The 19,395-nt window shown below is 37.4% G+C and overlaps 2 protein-coding genes across 9 annotated transcripts in view; both read left to right on the top strand.

Annotated features, from left to right (window-relative positions):
- Positions 1-9,174, top strand: part of TET1 (tet methylcytosine dioxygenase 1) — a 133,682-nt gene extending 124,508 nt beyond the window's left edge. For both annotated transcript variants that reach the window (XM_043476768.1, XM_043476767.1), the window contains one exon: positions 2,815-9,174. In XM_043476768.1, coding sequence (XP_043332703.1) covers positions 2,815-3,827 — 1,013 coding nt within the window. In that variant the 3' untranslated portion in view covers positions 3,828-9,174. The remainder of the gene's footprint in view (positions 1-2,814) is intronic.
- A 5,706-nt stretch (positions 9,175-14,880) lies between these two features.
- CCAR1 (cell division cycle and apoptosis regulator 1) overlaps positions 14,881-19,395 on the top strand; it is a 47,060-nt gene continuing 42,545 nt past the window's right edge. For 2 of the 7 annotated variants that reach the window (XM_043476774.1, XM_043476769.1), the window contains exons 1-2: positions 15,109-15,265; positions 16,341-16,462. In XM_043476774.1, the coding sequence (XP_043332709.1) occupies positions 16,390-16,462 (73 nt within the window). In that variant the 5' untranslated portion in view covers positions 15,109-15,265; positions 16,341-16,389. The other 5 variants (XM_043476772.1, XM_043476770.1, XM_043476771.1 and 2 more) reach the window with 5 other exon arrangements.

Genomic DNA, 19,395 nt, shown 5'->3' with positions numbered 1-19,395 from the left:
GACTATGAGAATCAGCAATGTTTTTATTTGGAGAAATAGCATTCCAGGTAGCAGAAGTGGCAAGTGCAAAGTTTAGGAGAGAGGAATTTACCTTAAATACTTGATATAAGCTAAAAAAGCCAGTATGATGGGAGCATAGAGGGCTTCCCAGGTAGCGCAGTGGTAAGAAATCCCCCTGCCAATGCAGGAGACTCAACAGATGTGGTTCAGTCCCTGGGGCAGGAAGATCCCCTGGAATAGGAAATGGCAACCTGCTCCAGTATTCTTTCTTGGAAAATTCCATGGGCAGAGGAGCCTGGCAGGATACAGTCCATGAGGTTGCAAAGAGTCAGACACGACTGAGCACATGTCTGGTTGAGCAGGGTGTGAAATGGGTAGAAGAGTAGGATATGAGATCAGAGGGGTAAGAGGGACATCTGAGCAGATCACCTTGGGCTCTGTAGATTGCTGTAAAACTTTGGCCTGTATTGTGAGGGAGAGGAAGGTTTCTGGATATTTCATCATAGAGAGGGGCTATGATCTGAATCAAAAATAATATTCCAGTTACTGGATTATAGCTAGAGTCAGACAGGGCAGAGAAATATTAAGGTGTTGATAAACAAGCTATCCTAACAACTTAAGAGACAATGAGGCTTGGATCAGAGGGGCTAATGAGGAGGACATGAGAAATGTCTGATTCTAGATGTTTTGAGGTAGAGTCAATGGGATTTCTGATAGATTTAAATCTGGAGTATGGACCAAAAAAGTGTAAAGGTTTACACTGATGAAATCTGAAGCTCACTTTTGGACATGGTAAAAGTTCAAGATACCTGGCAGACATTCAAGTTGAGGTGTTAGGAAAGCAGTTGAATAAAAGTGTAATTCAGAGAAGATGATTCTTTTGTCATGACCCTGATTTTCTTTGATAACTTCCTTAATTTTCTGTGTTGACAAGATGTTCCAGGCTCCTCTTATATAATCCTGTCCCATATCTAAAATCAGCCATTCCTCTAGGGAGCCTAAAAAAAAATACTATGAATTTAAACTGATACTCAAAGTCGGAGCTACAAGGTATTCTTTAACTTCTTTGATTTTTGTATTTTTTTTTAAATTAATTAAATAATTTATTTATTTTTTCAGTGGGTTTTGTCATATATTGACATGAATCAGCAATAGATTTACACGTATTCCCCATCCCGATCAGAAAAGCTGTTTTTTTTTTTAAGATGAGAGAACTGATAGTGCAGACTTGATATAACATGCACTCTCAGTGAAAAGATTCAACAGAATTAGGGAAGAGGCGAGGAAGAATTATCATTCCTTTGTGCTTGTAGCTCCACTTTACAGATACTTCTAGGTTTATTTTTAAGGTTCACATATCTGGTTCCATGCTGCTTGTTTATGACAATCAAAACATTTTCATCTTTGTGTCATTTCCCAATTGCATCTTTACATGTTATTCTTTTAAAATATATACTCTATTAGTAGCCAAATGCACAATATTTGCCCTATAACTTCTTGTTATTTTGTAATATTACCCATGAGAGCTTTTTCTTCTTTTTTATAGTTTTATTTTTATTTATTTATTTCTTTACATGATGACACTTGGTAACAATATTTTTTAAATATCATTTTATCTACAAAGTACTTTACTGTTTAACAGAATACTGAAAATATAGTCCAACATCCCAGTTTTAAGTGCAATAATCAGAACCACCATTGTATTTAGGAAGTGAAAGTGAGAAGTCGCTCAGTCATGTCCGACTCCTTGTGACCCCATGGACTGTAGCCCACCAGGCTCCTCCATCCATGGAATTTTCTAGGCAAGAGTACTGGAGTGAGTTGCCATTTCCTTCTCTATTTTTTACTGTTTTAAAACACCACCACCTAACTTTTGCTATTTTTTTATTCTTAAGATCTACTGCTTTTGCCTTTCAAACATATTTTTTTTCCTTTTGCGACCCCATGAACTATAGCCAGGCTCCTCTGTCAATGGGATTTCCCAGGCCAGAATACTGGAGTGGGTTTCCATTTCTTTCTCCAGGGGATGTTCCCGACCCATGGATTGGAACAGGCAGGTTCTTTACCACTGAGCCACCAGGAAAGCCCCAGCTTTCAAGCATTTTGCTAGAACTTCTGAAAGGGAGAATGTCCTCAAGAAAAATGTTTCCATTTGATGTGAGATTTGCATGGATATGTCAGAGTGGATGGCCCACATTTTGGCCAATATCATCATAATAATATATTGCTACCTACTTTGTGAGAAAGAAATGCAGCTTAAATACACTTGTTTTGAGGTTACAAATAGCTTATTTACTTCCCTTTGCCTAATAATAAACTTTGCCAGTTATGATACTTTTGCTATCTAGAAATCTTTATCAATTGTTACTTACTTTAACTTTTTAAAAAATTTGATCATGCAATATCTAAAATGCATCTAAACAGTTCTTTGGGTAGTGAAATGCTGCTGTCCTCATATATCATCTGCACGGCATTCTGATGTATGGTTTTAATATCTACTTCATAGCCAATTAGGGTCATTTCTAGTATCATACCATTTTAGACAATGAACATTTGTGCTAAATTTGTGAACTTTTAAAATTATTATTTCCAAAGTAATCAATTCTAAGGAAAATTGTATTGAATGAAAAAGCATACCCAAACCACCTACAATTTTTAATGTGTGCATTATGTCAGCTTTAAAGTAAATAGAACAAAACTGGCCATCATTGCCGTCATCTGGTTTTATTCTATTCATCTTTGTACTTCTTTTTAAAGGACAACAACTTCCAAATTATGTTTATCTTTACATTTGGTGTTCTTTTCTTTGTTTAGGGAATAAAACAGAGACAGCGCAACCTGAAATAAAAAGTGAAACTGAACCCCATCTTATCTTCAAAGGTTCGGACAACACTAAAAGCTACTCACCAACCCCGTCCATTCCTCACCCAGTGAAAGAGGCAAACTTAGCTCCAGCCTTCTCCTGGTCCTCTAAGACTGCTTTGGTCACAACAGCTCCTTTTAAGAATGATGCATCACTTTCGTACGGGTTTCCAGAAAGAGGTAGCAATCCCCACTGCACAATGCCTTCTGCAAGACACAGTGGTGCTAATGTAGCTGCTGGGGAATGCGCTGAAATTGCACAGCCTGGTGAAATGATTCCTCTTCCCACCTTGTCTACTCCTATGACAAATTCCCTGGGTTATTCTGAGCCTCCCATTGGCCCATCTGAGCAGCTAACTTCCAATCAGCCAAACCAGCAGCCTCCATTCATCACTTCTCCTCATGAGCTTGCTTCCTCTCTGGTAGAAGAAGATGAGCAGCCTTCTGAAGCAGATGAGCCTCCATCAGACGACCCCCTTTCGGATGACCCCTTGTCACCTGCTGAGGAGAAACTGCCCCACATTGTTGAGTATTGGTCAGACAGTGAGCACATCTTCCTGGATGCCAATGTTGGTGGCGTGGCCATAGCGCCTTCCCACGGCTCGGTTCTGATCGAGTGCGCCCGGCGAGAGCTTCACGCCACGACTCCTGTCGAACACCCCAACCGAAATCACCCTACGCGCCTCTCTCTTGTCTTCTACCAGCACAAAAACCTGAATAAACCCCAACACGGTTTCGAACTAAACAAGATTAAGTTTGAGGCAAAAGAAGCTAAGAATAAGAAAACTAAAGCCTCCGAGCAGAAAGACCAGGCAGCTAACGAGGGTATTGAACTGTCCACAGAAGTTAATGAATTTAGCCAGATTCCTTCTCACAAAGCGTTAACATTAACCCATGACAATGTTGTCACTGTGTCCCCTTATGCTCTCACACATGTTGCGGGGCCCTATAACCATTGGGTCTGAAGGCTTTTCTCCCCTTCTTAATGCCTTTGCGAGTGCAGTGTATTTTTTCAAGGTGCTCTTAAAAGAAAGTCATGTTGTCGTTTACTATAGCGTCATCTCACCCATTTGAAGGCTGAGGTTAAAAAAAAAAAATTGGGGGTGGGTATTTCTTAACTGTGACTGTATTTTGACAATTGGTAGAAGGTGCACATTTTAAGCAAAAATTAAAGTTTTATAGTTTTAAATACATAAAGAAATGTTTTGGTTAGGTGTTAACCTTGATAGAATCACTCAGTTTGGTGCTTTAAATTGTTTACTATGAAACGAGTCATTTTTAGAGGATTTTAACAGGTTCATGTGCTATGATGTAAAATTAAGACACACAGTGTTAACTCTACACAGCTCCTGGTGCTTAACCACATCGACACAAAAATAAGCTGATTTATTATTTCATGGTGCCATTGTTCCAACATCTTCCAATCATTGCTAGGAAATCGGCATATTCCTTTGAAATAAACCAATGAAGTGTTTTCTCTCCTAAAATATTTCTCCTGTATAAAATAACTCATCATTGTTAGTAATGGTTGGAAGCTGTTCATAAATTGTAAATATATATTTTAAAAGCACTTTCTATTTTTAAAAGTAACTTGAAATAGTATAGTATAAGAATCCTATTGTCTATTGTTTGTGCATACTTGCATACAAGAGAAATCATTTATTCTTGCTGTGTAGAGTTCCATCTTGTTAACTGCAATGTGTATCCTAATCATGTATATGGTTTGTGTTTTTTAAATGTGTCCTTTCTCATTCAAAGGTTAGCTACTTATATAAAATAGTTAGATCATGCAAAAATTGTTAATTCTCTGTAAAATTGAAATTAGGAGGCATATCACCAATATTGATTAACTTTTCTTTGGAACTAAATAAGAGTGGTCTCTTCTGATTGAGCAACAATGGCCCTGATTTACTTTCACCCCAGCTTTTGCAATATAATCCATAAAAGATGTTTCCAAAAGGAGATGAGACTTAAGATGATTCTGAAGAGTCAAATGCTTCTAAAGTTTCAAGGTGATAAAATTAAAAAATTAAGTGGCAAGAACCTTATCTACCCCTTATTCATTCTGAAAGTCATTCTGGTTCAGAAGACAAATAAAATTCCTGTAGAAATTTTTTTGATAGTAAATTTCCTATCCTCATCATCACACTCCCCCCCCCTCACACACACACACTCTAAATAAACAGTAGGGATGGTATCCTAAACATGGTTTGTCCGTTAACAGCTAATCCAAAGTAGTTATCTAAGTATATTGGTTTGGGGAAATGTTAATTCATCTTTTTCTAGGTAACAGAAAAATAGGCATTCTAGTTATTTTAGCCCTCCCATTATTTTTCCCATTGCTTTATTGACTCAATTAATAGCAAAGCAAAAGTGATTTCCCAATCAAAATGTTTAGAACAAGAAGAAATTTCAATGAAATACTTGATTCTGTTAAAATGCAGAGGTGCTATAACATTCAAAGTGTCAGATTCCTTGGGAGTATGGAAAACCTACTGGTGCTTCTCCCTTGGAAATGCCATAGGAAGCTCACAACCGCTAACACTCACATTTCTGGTGCAAAAGCAAACAGTTCCAACAAGCTATCTAAAGGAAAACTCATTGTAACTTAAAATAATATATGGTGCAAAGTATCAGTTTCAAGCTTTTGACTAATTTTGACTAAGGGAATATGAAGGGATTGTAAATAACAAAAGTCCGTTGATAGACCATCATCTTGTCAAGTAGATTTCTGCTTTTTGAATATGTAAAATAGAGTAAATCATTGACTTGTTTTAGTATTTTGTGTGCCTTAGATTTGTTTTAAAACATGTATATTTTTGTGAGCCTAAGGTTTCTTATACATATAAGTATATAAATAAGTGATTGTTTATTGTTTCCGCTGCTTCAATAAGATATTACTAGTATTAGACTATCAGGAATACACCATTGTGATATTTTGTTTTAGACTTTAGGCCTTAGCTCCCACTAGAAATTATTTCCTCAACAGATTTAACGGATAAAGTTGTAAGAACCTTTATCCATCCATCCATCTATCCATTCTCTATTCAGTTCTCATTGAATGTCTGCCAAATTTAAGTATTAGCTTTTGTTTTTCTTTAAGTCACCACCCTGACATAGTAAACTTGAAGAATTAAAATCCTAAAAGGTACTGTTTTTTCAAAAACAGCAAATTTCCTTCAAAACAATCCACTGTAATACATCTGCAGCTATTCAAATCAGTTTGTCACTAAGTTTGAATAAATTCCTTAAAATCTAAACTTGAAACACCATTGTTGACTTAGGGGAACATTCAGATCTGTGAGGTTAGTTGCAATTTACCAAAACGAATACATGAAAATACCCTATCTCAACTAAAATATTTCCATTCTCTTATTGTAAGTAGCACCATGAATGGCTCGCCTCAACTGATAACCCCTTGGTGGGAACCACATATGATTCCTACCTTGTTGAACTCTTTATTTCCCAAGGTTCACAGTGTACCATCCCATTGTGTGCCCTGTGATTTTTTTTTCCAAAGCTCATGCTTATTATATGTCCTGCAGCATTGTGATTGTATGCTGGCTCTACTGTTTTTAGAATGCTCTTTATCATGAAGCAAGGAAATAAATTTGTTTGAAATGACATTTTCACTCAGAAAACTGGTCATCTAACATTATTTCTACACTTCTGTTATGTTTTACTGTAAAACCTTTTGTTTTACCTCTTTTATAGCCTTATGTTTAATCTTCTGCCTTTGTTCATAGTATGATAATTGAATTCATTTATACTTGGCCCTTAAATTAGCCCAACCTGTTCATCATAGGTGCAAAGTTACCAATTATAATGAGAGAATAACTCCTACTTGTTGTAGAATCCTACGAAATGTCATGCTGCCCTTCAGTGTCTCTTTAGTGGCTCTCAGGCCATTGATGAAAAGTTTTCTCTTGTGCCTGTCAGCCTCACCTTCATCTTTCCAATTCATCCACAAAGTACCAAATACATCATATCATAAACCTGATTGAAACATATTCTTATTGAAAATTGAGGCTAGCTGAAAATGTATAGCTATAGGTGAAGTTTTGCAAAATGTTTGCATCTTAAATATCCTTCCACATTCTTATTATACAGTCTGCATGTGGATGAAATAATTTCATTTGTTAAATATAGAATTTCAACTAGATGAGATTCATAAGCAATTTACTTAAGACATAACCCCAATACATAGTTAATTGAATGCATACCCCTGTGTAAATGAGGTACCGAATTCATATGAAGTAACCTACTTTCTAATGTTACTACTTCAGTGGATTTCTACTGATTATCATTTATTTCACGAAAGCATGTATGAAAATAACCCCAATCTATTTAAGTTTAGTATTCTTAAAACAAATTATATCTTTTATCTCGGACAAACTTTTGACATTGCATGACAACTTCCACCAATAATGGGCACAGCATTTCCTTTGAATGTGCCCAGTAAATCAGTAGCTGTATGTGACCTTTAATATATAGCTACCTTCTATTTCACAACTTCCTGATGCATGGAAATCCTTTTTTGTCTAGATTTAGTACAACTGGGAATTTTGATCTTTTGTAGAAATTTATGATGAGAATTGTGAAATAAGGTAATATAGTGGCCTCTCACAGCCCTGGAAGATACCTTAGAAGGCATACAGTCCAGTCATTGGGGCCCAGACAGATGTCAGTGTTGGTGTTCAATTACATTTGGAAATAAAATTTAAATAGTCAAATGAAGGCCACTTTTTGGTTAGGAGGACTGTAGGAAAACTTGATCTGCTCACCCACAGGGGACTTTATCACTGTAAAGTAATCTTATTTTTGGTATAAGTCAAAATGGCTTTTGGGTTCTTTTTCTGAGAAATTCAGGGTAAGAAATGAAATTGAATCAAGATTTCCCTGCCTGTAGAGTTTTGTGGGCCTTTTGTGGGAAATCTAGCTGACTTTTACCTATGAAGCTGTCCTGTTAATTCATCTCACAAAATGTGGCAATTGTCCTATTTGCTATTTCAATAAATGAAAATCAAGTACTGATAGAGTACAGGTTTTTATTTCCCCTGAAACAAGTGTTTGGCATATAAAGGGAGTTATAAAAGACTGAATGGTTGGAATAATTGGGGAAAGTATATTTCCATTGTATATATTCCCTGGCCATAGTTGTACAGTCTGTTCACATTCTTGCTATATAGTTGGCCTCACAACTGAGTCCTAGACTAGTTTAATTTTGATGGGACTGTCTCTGTGGGTTAGAACACTGTTTTGTTGTGCACATCTCCTAAACTTGCCCATAAATGTACTGAACTTGTGTTAACTTCGATGTCAGTGATATGGCACACTTAACCAAAATAGAATTCAGTGCCCTGATTACTGAAGAAGTCTGGATTTATTTAAACCAAATTAGGCTCCATGTTGAGCTTTCTTCTAATGGTTTACAAAACGATGCCAGCAGATGTCCCTCAGAACTATCTGAGAGACTGCCTCCTGGGCTTGAAGTTCTTAGAAATTTTGCTGAATAATACAGAATTCTCAACTTGGCAAGCGAAAAAAAGATGCCATCCATGGCTCTGAAATACGGTTTGGAAAGAATTAGTATGTTCTTTATCAGAAGTGGAATTTGTGTATTTTCTTGGAATATATTGAGAATCATTGGAATCTTCGCTTTTCTCTAGTGTATAAAATAAGAGTGTGAGTTCTTATGTTAATTTTGGAGATGGTGGAGCTGGTTTTAATGCAGTACATCACTCTTGTCCACAATGAACTCGACAAACTAATTATCTGCATTCCAGTATCTGGACGACTTCCCTTCAATGCCTGTTTCTTCTCAAGTATCGAATTAAATACCATTGTTCGCTTCAAAGGGCATGTGTTTTGTTCCTTCAGGTAATCCAAGTGTATTTTGTCACTGCTTATTTTCCCTTCTGTGAGGGTCTCACTTTGTGTTTCTCTTTTGCTAGTATGCACTGTTTAATATCTCTAGCTGTAAAAGTCTAACATTAATCTTTTCTCTGTTGGTTGTACTCCTTTCCCATCCTTACTGTGACGTTCATGATCTTCCTTGGGTCATAAATTTTCTTCCAGTTTGCTCAGCCATAGATGTCCCTTAAATCAAAATAAATCTTAGTCTAAGGTAAATGTTATAAATAAGCGGATTTAACCCCTTTATGTTTGAGTGCAACTTTGGAAACCCTTGGTTAAGAGTATAAACCTAGTATTCCTAAAAAAAAAAAAGTCCTAGTAGCTGTTACGAAAAGCATTCTCTCAATCACCAGAAAAAAAAAAAAACAAAAACACCAAAAAAGAAAACAAAAAACCTCAACTCTCAGAAACATTTTCATTTTTGGAGAAATAATATTGAAAAGTAATTTGGTTTCTTCTCCATCTGGCTAGGTATAAGCTTACATCTTTGACCAGAAACTCTGGTATTATTTTTCTTTTCTCATTTTACTGAAGCTACATTGTCACTCAGTGTACTTTCATTCTTTTTACAGTTTTTAATCCTTTCTTCTGATTTTCTTTAAGACTCTATTGCTTCCACCCTCTCTGTTCTATCCCCCATGTATGTCCCTTACATAAATATACATGGTTCATTTTAAGAATAGCAGTGAACTTGATCAGTTGTCTTTTCCTGTCTTTTAAAAATCACTTCATCAATCCTTTTTGGGATAATACCAAAAAGATTTAAAAGCTTTTAGTCAGCCCTTTTGGTTAGAGGCAAATTCAGTTTTTAGGAACTCCCGGTTAGGATCAAGTGCTCTTTACCTATCCCAGTGATGTTTGACCCTCAATTCATTTGTTAGTGTTTGAATGTTTTACAAAAAGTTGTATGAGAAGTTATATGTTCTAGCACTCCGGCTTTGCTATTTCTGTGTAACACATCATATTAATTATCAATTTTCTGACCAGTGACTTTGAATTAGTGGGTGTGATCTATAGACTAGATAGTATTTTCTCTTTTTTTTTTTTTTGCCTGTTTTCTTCCTTATCTCCCAGCTCAATTTTGTGGATGGTTTCTGTTTTCTAAGGTAGATTTATTCCTTTGGAATTTGGTTGTTGGCAATAATAGGAACTGTTTTATAACCTGGATGAGAAAAGTTTTTTTAAAAATGGACTGAAAGTAATCCGAAGAGTTCTTAATTCAATCATCAGAAGTGCTTTCTTCTGAGCACAGGTGGAGGAAGTAAAGGGGCAGAAAGGAAGAACTGTGTTCCTATAAGCAGCCTGTGGGTTCACCTACCAGCTCAAAACCAGGTTATAATGTTTCTACTCCTCACTCCATACTAGTTTCTTTCCAAAAAATAGCAACTCAAAATGAGGAACCCTTTTGAAAGAAAATATGGAAATAAGAATTATAATACTTGTACTTTATAATGTTTTAGGCTATCAAACTCTTTCCTATCTGCCACTTCTTTCTCCACAATGCTGATGGTTGGACAGAAAACAATGTTCCCTTCTTACTGGTGATAAAGCTGCAAATTGGCAAGAAAAGCAAATGACTTTCTCCAAATCACAAAGCAAGTCAACTCATTTGAGACTAAGGTAATAATTGCAGACTGCTGAACAGATTTCTTTGCCATAAACTATGACTTAGAGAGTGTTACTGAGTGGATATTTTGTCAGATCTAATCTAAGAATAATACAAAGTCTACTTATTGTACAGAAAATATGCTTCTGAAGTATTTTGTTTCCACTATTTATTTTAGCCAGCTATTTTCTTATGCATATATTGGAACATCTGGTCAGATTCATAGGACTTCTGTATTAGGGCTTAGATTAACGAAGCTTTATATTTACCCCTGTAAAAATTTTTTTGTTGTTGTTTTTGTTTAAAGAATGTCCCCATACTACTGAAACAAAGGGAAACAAGGTCAACAACTCATAATCAAAATTTAATGGTTTTGTAATTTGAAATGCTTGAAGGGAATGTGCTGGGTAAACTGATTATTTCAGTTCCCAGGCACTCATGGTAAACATGTAAAATTGTTGACATCTCTAAGAGATAGCTCTGTCTCCCACTTATTTGAATTTGTTTTTTGTTTCACTTTTCCAGCCATGTAAAATCTCTGTGTCAAAGGTTAAATATACCTTTGTTCAGAGAGTTAAGAACAATAATAAGATGTACTAGTTTTTAGTAAGCTCTTTATAAAGAGGAAAGTTGGGCTACTTCATCAGTATATTATGGGTACTAACAAAAAACATAGTCCAGACTGCTCTAAAAATAGTCAAGTAACACTTTTGGTGATTCAGTTCAATAACTGCCTACCCTAATGCTTCTCTGTGATATTGCAAAATAAATGCCTGATGACGTAAGACTTTACAAAAAGAGCTCTTTTAAAAAAAACAGATACACGGTCTTTTTTTTTTAACTTTTATGAGTTAACATTGTGATAGGTGCTTTAAGAGAAATATTTTTCCAGAATGATTTTGTAGTAAAAATAAAGGGCAGCTTTTGTATTGTGATGTCTGAGTGGATAGTCATCTTTGGGTTACTAAGAAATCATGAAGTGTTCCCTAAAGAGAAGCTCAAAAATCTGCTCAGCAGAAAGAAAAGTACTGAATACCGGTTTCTTCATCTTCTCTTATGCTATGTGGTGATCTACCAAATAGATTAACAGGCACATCCATATCTGTTTGAAGGAGACCGATTATGCTTATCATTAGTGGGAACAAAATATTCAGATTCTTCACCATAGTGAAGTAGAGTAGTACTAAATTCCCAATAGAGAATTATCAATTTTACAAAATAGTATTTATGTCTCCAGCTGACTTTTTCCTCTCTTTGGGGTGTATTTACTATTTATTTGTATCTTTGATTTTTTTCTTTGGAAGATTTTACCTATTGCCGTCCTACTGTATTAAATATCCCATACAATGAAATAGGTTAGTAAAGGTTTTAAAACCCCACAAATATCCATTTTTGGTTCTTAACACATGGGGGGAACAGTTTTTATAAAAGCACTTCAACATGTAGAAGGGAAAGATAATTACGATGATTTCAATTCAGGATCAATAGGTAGTGGCTCTGCAAACAAGGGAACACTTACTAGCAGTACTTGAAGACTTGTGAGTTGGAATTGCATGTTACTTGAAAGACCTAATTAAGCTAAATTTTGGTGCACAGCAGTTGTACATGATTTCATGTTTATGTAGCAAAATGCTTTGAAATGTACTAGTTTTGAAAAATACATGTAAAGATAGTTGTGAAAATTGTCTATTATATTTTCCTGTGTGTCTCATTTATTTAGAGCATAAAGTTTTTTTAGTTGTTCTAACTGAATAAGGCTAAATGAATACTGTAATTGAAATTATATTTTAAATCTTTGTCATGAGTTTTTAAAAAAAAAAAAACTATTGCAAATTGTATCATTCCTGATTACACAGAACTTTGTGGGTGGTTTTAAATAAATTTTATACTTCTATTTTGCACCTGGTGGTCTAATTTTTCTTTCCTTTTCATAATCATATTTTTTACATTTACTATCTAATAAAATTCACACATTTTTTAACTACAAAGGACTATATGATTTATCTGGAGATGACCAAATATATGCATTGGGTTCAAAACCAAGTCAAGATGGCTGTAGCAGAACCCTTGCATTTTAAACTATTTAATCCCCACAGTGATGCTATTAAGTAAGGGCTCTTACCAACTCCACTTTACAGATCAATTGAGGAACTTAAAGTGGTTAAGCTCACACCTCTAGTAATTAGCAAAGCTGTTAATCAACCTTGTTCTATATTGACTCATGCCCTCCCTTGGATTAATCATTATTTAAATAAAACTTAATCCAGAACACAGAATGCTAACATTATTTTAAATTTGACATTGTAAAAAGTTAGTAGCTCAGTCATGTCTGACTCTCTGCAACCCAAGTACTGCCGCTCCTCTATCCATGGAATTCTCCAAGCAAGAATACTAGAGTAGGTAGCCATTCTCTTCTCCAGGCGATCTAACTGACCCAGGGAAGGAAGCCGGGTCTCCCTCATTGCAGGCAGATTCTCTACCATCGGAAATGAAAACAAAAACAAAAAACAAATAGGTTTTTAGTGATATTCCAGCAAATATTATAGAAAAATAAGTTACTTTAAATTCATCTAGTTTGAAACCTCTATCTCTGTAGCATCCCAGTAGTCTTCCTTCGAGTGATAGAAACTACTCCACTGGCCCCCACTTCCTCTTCCCCACCTCCTCTCCAGGTTTAGCTGGGCAGCTAGAGACTACATTTTTTACCTCCTTCCTGACTGGTTAAAAGGGAGAGATCAGAGATGCTGAACGTACAAAAAGACCTGAGTAACACTCTAGGGGATGGGAGAATAAATAGCTCAGCTAATATCCTAACTCGACAGGTACCCTACAAGACAACTACCAGGTTTTCTGTCTTCTCTAGGCCAAATAGACACTTCCTTCACTGTTCCTTTAGTGAAAGCGGTTTCTACATCTTTCATCTTAGTTCCCTGACCAGTGACCAGGGATTGAAACCTGGGCAGTGAAAGCACTAATTCCTAACCATTGGACTGCCAGAGAATGCCCTCCTTTATCTTTATTGATGCTCTTTTAGACAACAACCTGAATAATCCTTTAAAACAGTTGTCTTATAACAACAGATCTTGCGGGTAATTCCTTGACAGTCCAGTTTTAGGGTTCCATACTTCCACATCAGGGTTCATGGGTTTGATCCCTGGTGGGGGAACAGATCCCATAAGCTGCACGACGCGGCCAGAAAACAAACAGCAAAACACAGACCTTGGTTCATGACCTTCCCCAGCTTAAAACATTCCAGTGACTTCCCCCCGTACTTAGTATGAAACCACGCTCCTTACTTGGTCATTTACAATAGTGTGAAGAACAATTTAATAGTTGATGAAAAACTATATTTACTCAAGGAGATGCAAGGGAATTTCTTGGTGGTCCAGTGGTTAGGACTCTTTAGCCTCCACCGCTTGTTGATCTCTGGTTGGGGGACTAAGCTCCATCTAGCTGTAGAGTGCAGTTAAAAAGCGGGGGGGAAAGTGTGAGAAACTGAACTGTGATATCTGTAATACATGCTGAAAGAAGACCTAAATAATTGGAAAGATATTTCATATTCATAGAATGGATACTTAATGTTGTTAATCGTGGGAATGTAAACTCGTGTAGTCACTGTGAAAACAAGTTCGCAATTCCTCAACAAGCATAGAATTTACCAGATAACCCAGAATCGCACTACTAGGTATAATCTAAGAGAATTGAAAACAGGAGTTTAAACAAACACTCGTATATGAATGTTCACAGCAGCATTATTCATAGTAGCCCCAAAGTGGAGGCAACCCCAAAAATCAAGTGACAAATGGATAAACAAAATACGGTGTTATTCATTTAAAGTAATCGTTTTAGGTATAAAATGAAGTACTAAGGCACGCTACACGAGGAACCTTGGACACCATACAGTAATCACACAAAAATCCTGTAATGTTGTATAATTCTTTTTTTTTTTTTTTAATATTTATTTGATTGTGCTGGGTCTTACTTCTGGCGTGTACGCTCTAGTTCTCTCACCTGGGATCGAACCCCGGGACCCCAGCATGGGTAGCTCAGAATGTTAGCCACAGAACCACCAGGCAAGTCCCAGTATGATTCTATTAATAGGAAGTGTCTAGGACATGCTAATCCATAGAAAGAAAGCTGATTAGTAGTTGCCTGGAATGGAGGGCGCGGGGATTAAGGAGGGGCTGCGTAACGGGTAAGAGTTCTTTTCAAGGGTTGGAGGCATGGTGGTTGCACAGCTTTATGTAATTGCTAAAAGCCTCTGAATTGTACAACAAAATACTTAAACGATGGAATTATATGTTAAGTGAATTTCATCTCAATTTTTTCAAAAAGTTAGGAAGATGTCACTGGATATAGTCATTCTCCCACATACCTGAACTACCAAAAAAAAAAACCCCCCCCCCACAAAATGGCGGCGGGCTCACGGATCACATGACTCCCGATTCTTTCCTTCCCACACTCAGCGAAGCCTTTTCCTTTGAGCTTGCGCAGAGATACTGACTCTTGGCTCATTGTTATACAAGGGGCTGGGTAACCCGTCTGAGGCAAGCTCCCATTCCAGCCGCGTAGTGAAAGGGGTGAGCGCATTGACGGCTACCTCGGGAGCGCGCACGTAGAACGTAAGCCCGTTTGCGCCGTTCCTCGGAGAGATTGGGGAGGGGGCAGAGGCGCGGAGGAAGAGGGGGAGGTTGACGCATGCGCTTACGCCTGATGGGTTTGAAATGGCTTCGGTGTTAACCGGGACCGGATTCAGGTGAAGGTTTGGTCCTCGCGGCTGGAGCGGCGGGCGGCCGAGCCGGGGTTCCTAACGTCCTATCGGATCCGCCGAAGCGCCGGGAGCGGCCGTTTTGGTAGCACGGCGTCCGTAGGCCGGCGACGGTGGGGCTCTCGTGGGACTGGGACGGGAGGGACACAGTCCCTTTTGTGCGGGTCGGAGCAGGCCCGGCGCGGCCGGCCCCTCCCCCACCGCCTCGGGTTTTTTTTTTTTTTTTTCGGCGGCCCCTCCGGTGCCCCCGGCAACCCTTGGCTTCAGCCTCTGCCTGGCAGGCTCGAAGGGGCTGCGGGCTGCTGTTCCTCGCTCTCCAGCCGGTGAGGCTTTAGCCTCCTGGCTTCGGTCCGGGACGTCGGAGCCTAACACGGCGGCACGGGTTTTGGTGAATGGAGGCCTCTCCGCACCGCTGGGGGCTTAAGGGTACCGGAGCTTTCGGTATCCCATTCTTTGCATTTCGGCTAGTCTCCGGGACGGAGGATTCCCCCTCCCCTGGTCTGCGGCCCGCGAGGAGCTGGGGCTGGAGGAAGATGGATGGCACAGCTCCGGCTCCTCCGAGGTGTGGGGGGAAGGGAGTGAGTGCGCGGGCTGAGATCTTCGCCTCTTCTGGCTGGATTTTGGGGGGAGGGGTCTTCGCGTTGGTTCCTTAAGGGGCATCCGTTGTTTCAACTGTCTTTTCCCTCGCGGAAGGGGAGAGAAAAGGAGCCCCCAGTTTCTTCCCTAGTCTGGAAAGTAAGGAGATGTTCGTTATTTAAATGATATTCTTGAATACCTTTCTTCGGTGTCTCGTCCCAATTTCCGTTATTGATTTTTCCACTTTTAGCCCCCAGCCCATTGCCAAAAGAAACAAGCAGGCTGTTTTCCTGTTGAATGTAAAGCTGTCTATTTTTTATTGTTAAGAATTGGGTAGAAAACGTCAGACTGTCTTCTGTTTAAATGTGAGTTTGTAGTCGAAGGAAGTGCGTTTCTTGTAAGTCGACCTCTAATGTCATGTATTGAAATTGGCTACTTTTTGAACTATTTTACGTAAAATGTTTTTGCTGCATATTGGACATTAACGTGCCCCTTGTTATTTATAGTTGGTCTACGAAGATGTCCTTGACAAATCAAACATTTCTTTAAAATAAGACTTTTGTGACGGTTGTAGTTTGGTTGAACTTTAAACTGTGAATCCTTTCTTGATAGATCGCTGCTGTAGAAGACAAACAAGCGAAGGCCCCCCTCCCCTTTTGTCATGGCTCAGTTTGGAGGACAGAAGAATCCGCCGTGGGCTACTCAGTTTACAGCCACTGCGGTATCTCAGCCAGGTCAGGCTTCCTCTGAACACACGTGCTATATAGATGCCGGATTGGGCCTATGTTTTAACTGTGTGCATTAATCTGTGCATAATATTGTGAATATAACTTTGCAAATGATGTATCTTTTAAGATTACCTGTGAAGCGTCTTTTAAAAATTCATGGACCAGCTAGCGAAATACCCGCTTTACCCAGCAGTTTGGACAGTTATATGTAGTCTTTTAAACGTTAAATTGGTTTAGTTATGTTAGAGGTTAGCAGCCACTCATTCATCCTAGTTTACCTCATTTGGCATGTTACGGTGTCAGTGTTCATAAGTTATATTTAAAATTAAGTGTATTCATACTTTATGAAAAATTACAAGACTGGTTTTCAGGTATTTGAATTTAAAGTGGAAAAACCAACTCTAAAGAATTTATGAAGCAAAGGAAAAGAATAAATAGATGGAAAGGAGCAAATATTTACATATTCAAAATAAAACCTACAAAATGTCATTTTCAAAATAAAGTAACAAAATATGTCATTAAAAGTGTTTATTTCAGCGTTTCATCCTATTGCTCTTGGGAAGACTTTTATTTTTTTTGCCATTTCTTGACTTATGGTTTGACTCTTCAGTTTACAAAATGAGATTTTGAGTTTCTCTGAGTACCCAGAAAAGTTGCAGCTTATTCTGTTAATTCGAATATATTTTATTTATGATAGACCTGATACTAGTTTTTTGCTGCATTTTACTTAAATTTTTGTTATTTGAGGTCAGTTGCAGAGACACTGTGATCTTCTAATTCTGATGTTCTGAATTTGATAGACAGGATTATCTTGTTATGTAGGTGACCTTTCTCTTTAAGGAAATGAATATATTAGGGTTTTTATTTTAGTTACTTTTGATTTGAGGTATTAAATGAGCAATAGTTGATTGATTTGAGGGATTAATGAGCAACTGAATATAATATGAAATAATAGTTATAATTCGTATCCAAGTATTTCTTCTCTGTGTTAAATAGTGGGGAACCTGATGATGACTTAATTTTGATAAAACAGGAATTATTAGCAAATACTGTGTGTCCAGAAACAAGTGATGTGTACTGGTATTTTGGTAAAGAACATGTTTACCTGATTTCCTGTGTACAGTTTGCTTTAATTTCTTATCTGTATTGTTCCAATAGAATAGCTGTTATGGTGAAATTCTATTGTCTATAGTTCTTAACATCTGTATTGTAATTACTTAAATATGCACTGTGCTTTAGTTTTTATTTTGAAACTGAGCAAAGGAGACACTATAAAGGTTTTAAAACTTGTCAGAGTCAGTAGTAAATATAGACCTCCTTTCCCATATTTGACAATGGAGATTCCAAATGTAAATGATGGGATTTGTGTAAACAGTTTGTGCTGTAAGAAATTATGGATTTTTCTGGGACCTGTCATGAATCATAATTTTTCAAAGTCTGATATGTTATTGATGCATCATGACATTAGAAACTAGGCAAGTATTTTGTTAGCATCTGTGCTTAGTTTTCCTACAAAAATCCTGGAGTAGGTTCTCTAGTGAGTGTTTTTATTAAACTATTGAAATTTTTATGTTCTATAGTTGGTAAAGAATCTCCCTGCAATGCGGGAGACCCAGGTTCGATTCCTGGATTGGGAAGATCCCCTGGAGAAGGGATAGGCTACCCACTCCAGTGTTCTTGGCCTTCCCTTGTGGCTCAGTTGTAAAGAATCCACCTGCCATGTGGGAGACCTGGGTTCGATCTCTGGGTTGGGAAGATCCCCTGGAGAAGGGAAAAGCTACCCACTCCAGTATTCTGGCCTGGAGAATTCCATGGACAGTCCATGAGGTCGCAAAGAGTCAGACATGACTGAGTGACTTTCACTTTCATATTTTGAGCTGTTCCTGAAAGCTTGATATTTTCTAGCCTTCATTTTCAAGCCTTTGTGGCTAATCATTATCTTATTAGAATTGATTCTCGGAGCCAAGCTAATTTCTGTCAAAGTTGAATTTTTTTCAACTATAAGGCAGTTATGGTTTATTTACACCTCCTTTCAATGGAGAATTTCAGTCTAGTGTGTATATGTGTGTGTGTGTATATATATATATGTATATATATGTATGTATATATATAAGGCTTTACGTTTTCTGCTGTAAGCTTCAAATGCAATTTGATTTAAAAAAATTTCAGCATAGGGCATCAAAAGAACTTAATCAGGATAGTAGTGTAGGTGCTTATTTTATTCTAGTAAAAATAAAAATGCATGCATTGAAATATGCCAGATATATTAGTATCAGGTCAAGGTCAATCAAATGGTGGTCACACAACAGAAAAAGTTTAACTGAAAATTCAATTCAAATGAAAATATTTTGATCTTTGTGCCTGTGTATCTGACTCATTTTCTCCTGAAAGCAATATAAAAAATTACTGCTATTTCATTTTAGTATATGACTTAAGGTTATGTTCAGTTAATGACTTTACTCTTTCATTTTCTAGCAAGATTGTCTTGGCATTTGTACTTAACTCTGAAATCAGCTAAAAGTGATTTGAACATTTAAGTGCATTCACACAAATGACATGTGTAAGATTAAAAACTTCAATTAAAAAAAAAAACACCAAAACTTCAATAAAAGTATATTCAGCACTTAATTGCTGAAATCTGTCATAAAGTTGAAGATCAGTATTTGAATTATTTCTGATTAATTTTGATGCTGTTTTCCAATTGTGTCTGTGCTATTTGCTCAATCGTGAATGACTGTTTGCAACCCCATGGACTGTAGCCCACTCCTCTGTCCATGAGATTTCCTAGGCAAGAATACTGGAGTGGATTGCCATTCCCTTATCCCGTGGATCTTCCTAAATCTGGGATTGAACCCCAGTCTCCTGCATTGCAGGCAGATTCTTTACCATCTGAGCCACCTGGGAAGCTGTTCAGTTAAGGAGTTCAATTAAGTCTGTTC

This window comes from Cervus canadensis, chromosome 8 (genome assembly GCF_019320065.1).
Source record: "Cervus canadensis isolate Bull #8, Minnesota chromosome 8, ASM1932006v1, whole genome shotgun sequence".
Taxonomy (NCBI): domain Eukaryota; kingdom Metazoa; phylum Chordata; class Mammalia; order Artiodactyla; family Cervidae; genus Cervus; species Cervus canadensis.
The sequence above is the reverse complement of the archived record's forward strand: the minus strand, read 5'-3'. Positions and strand labels throughout refer to the sequence as shown.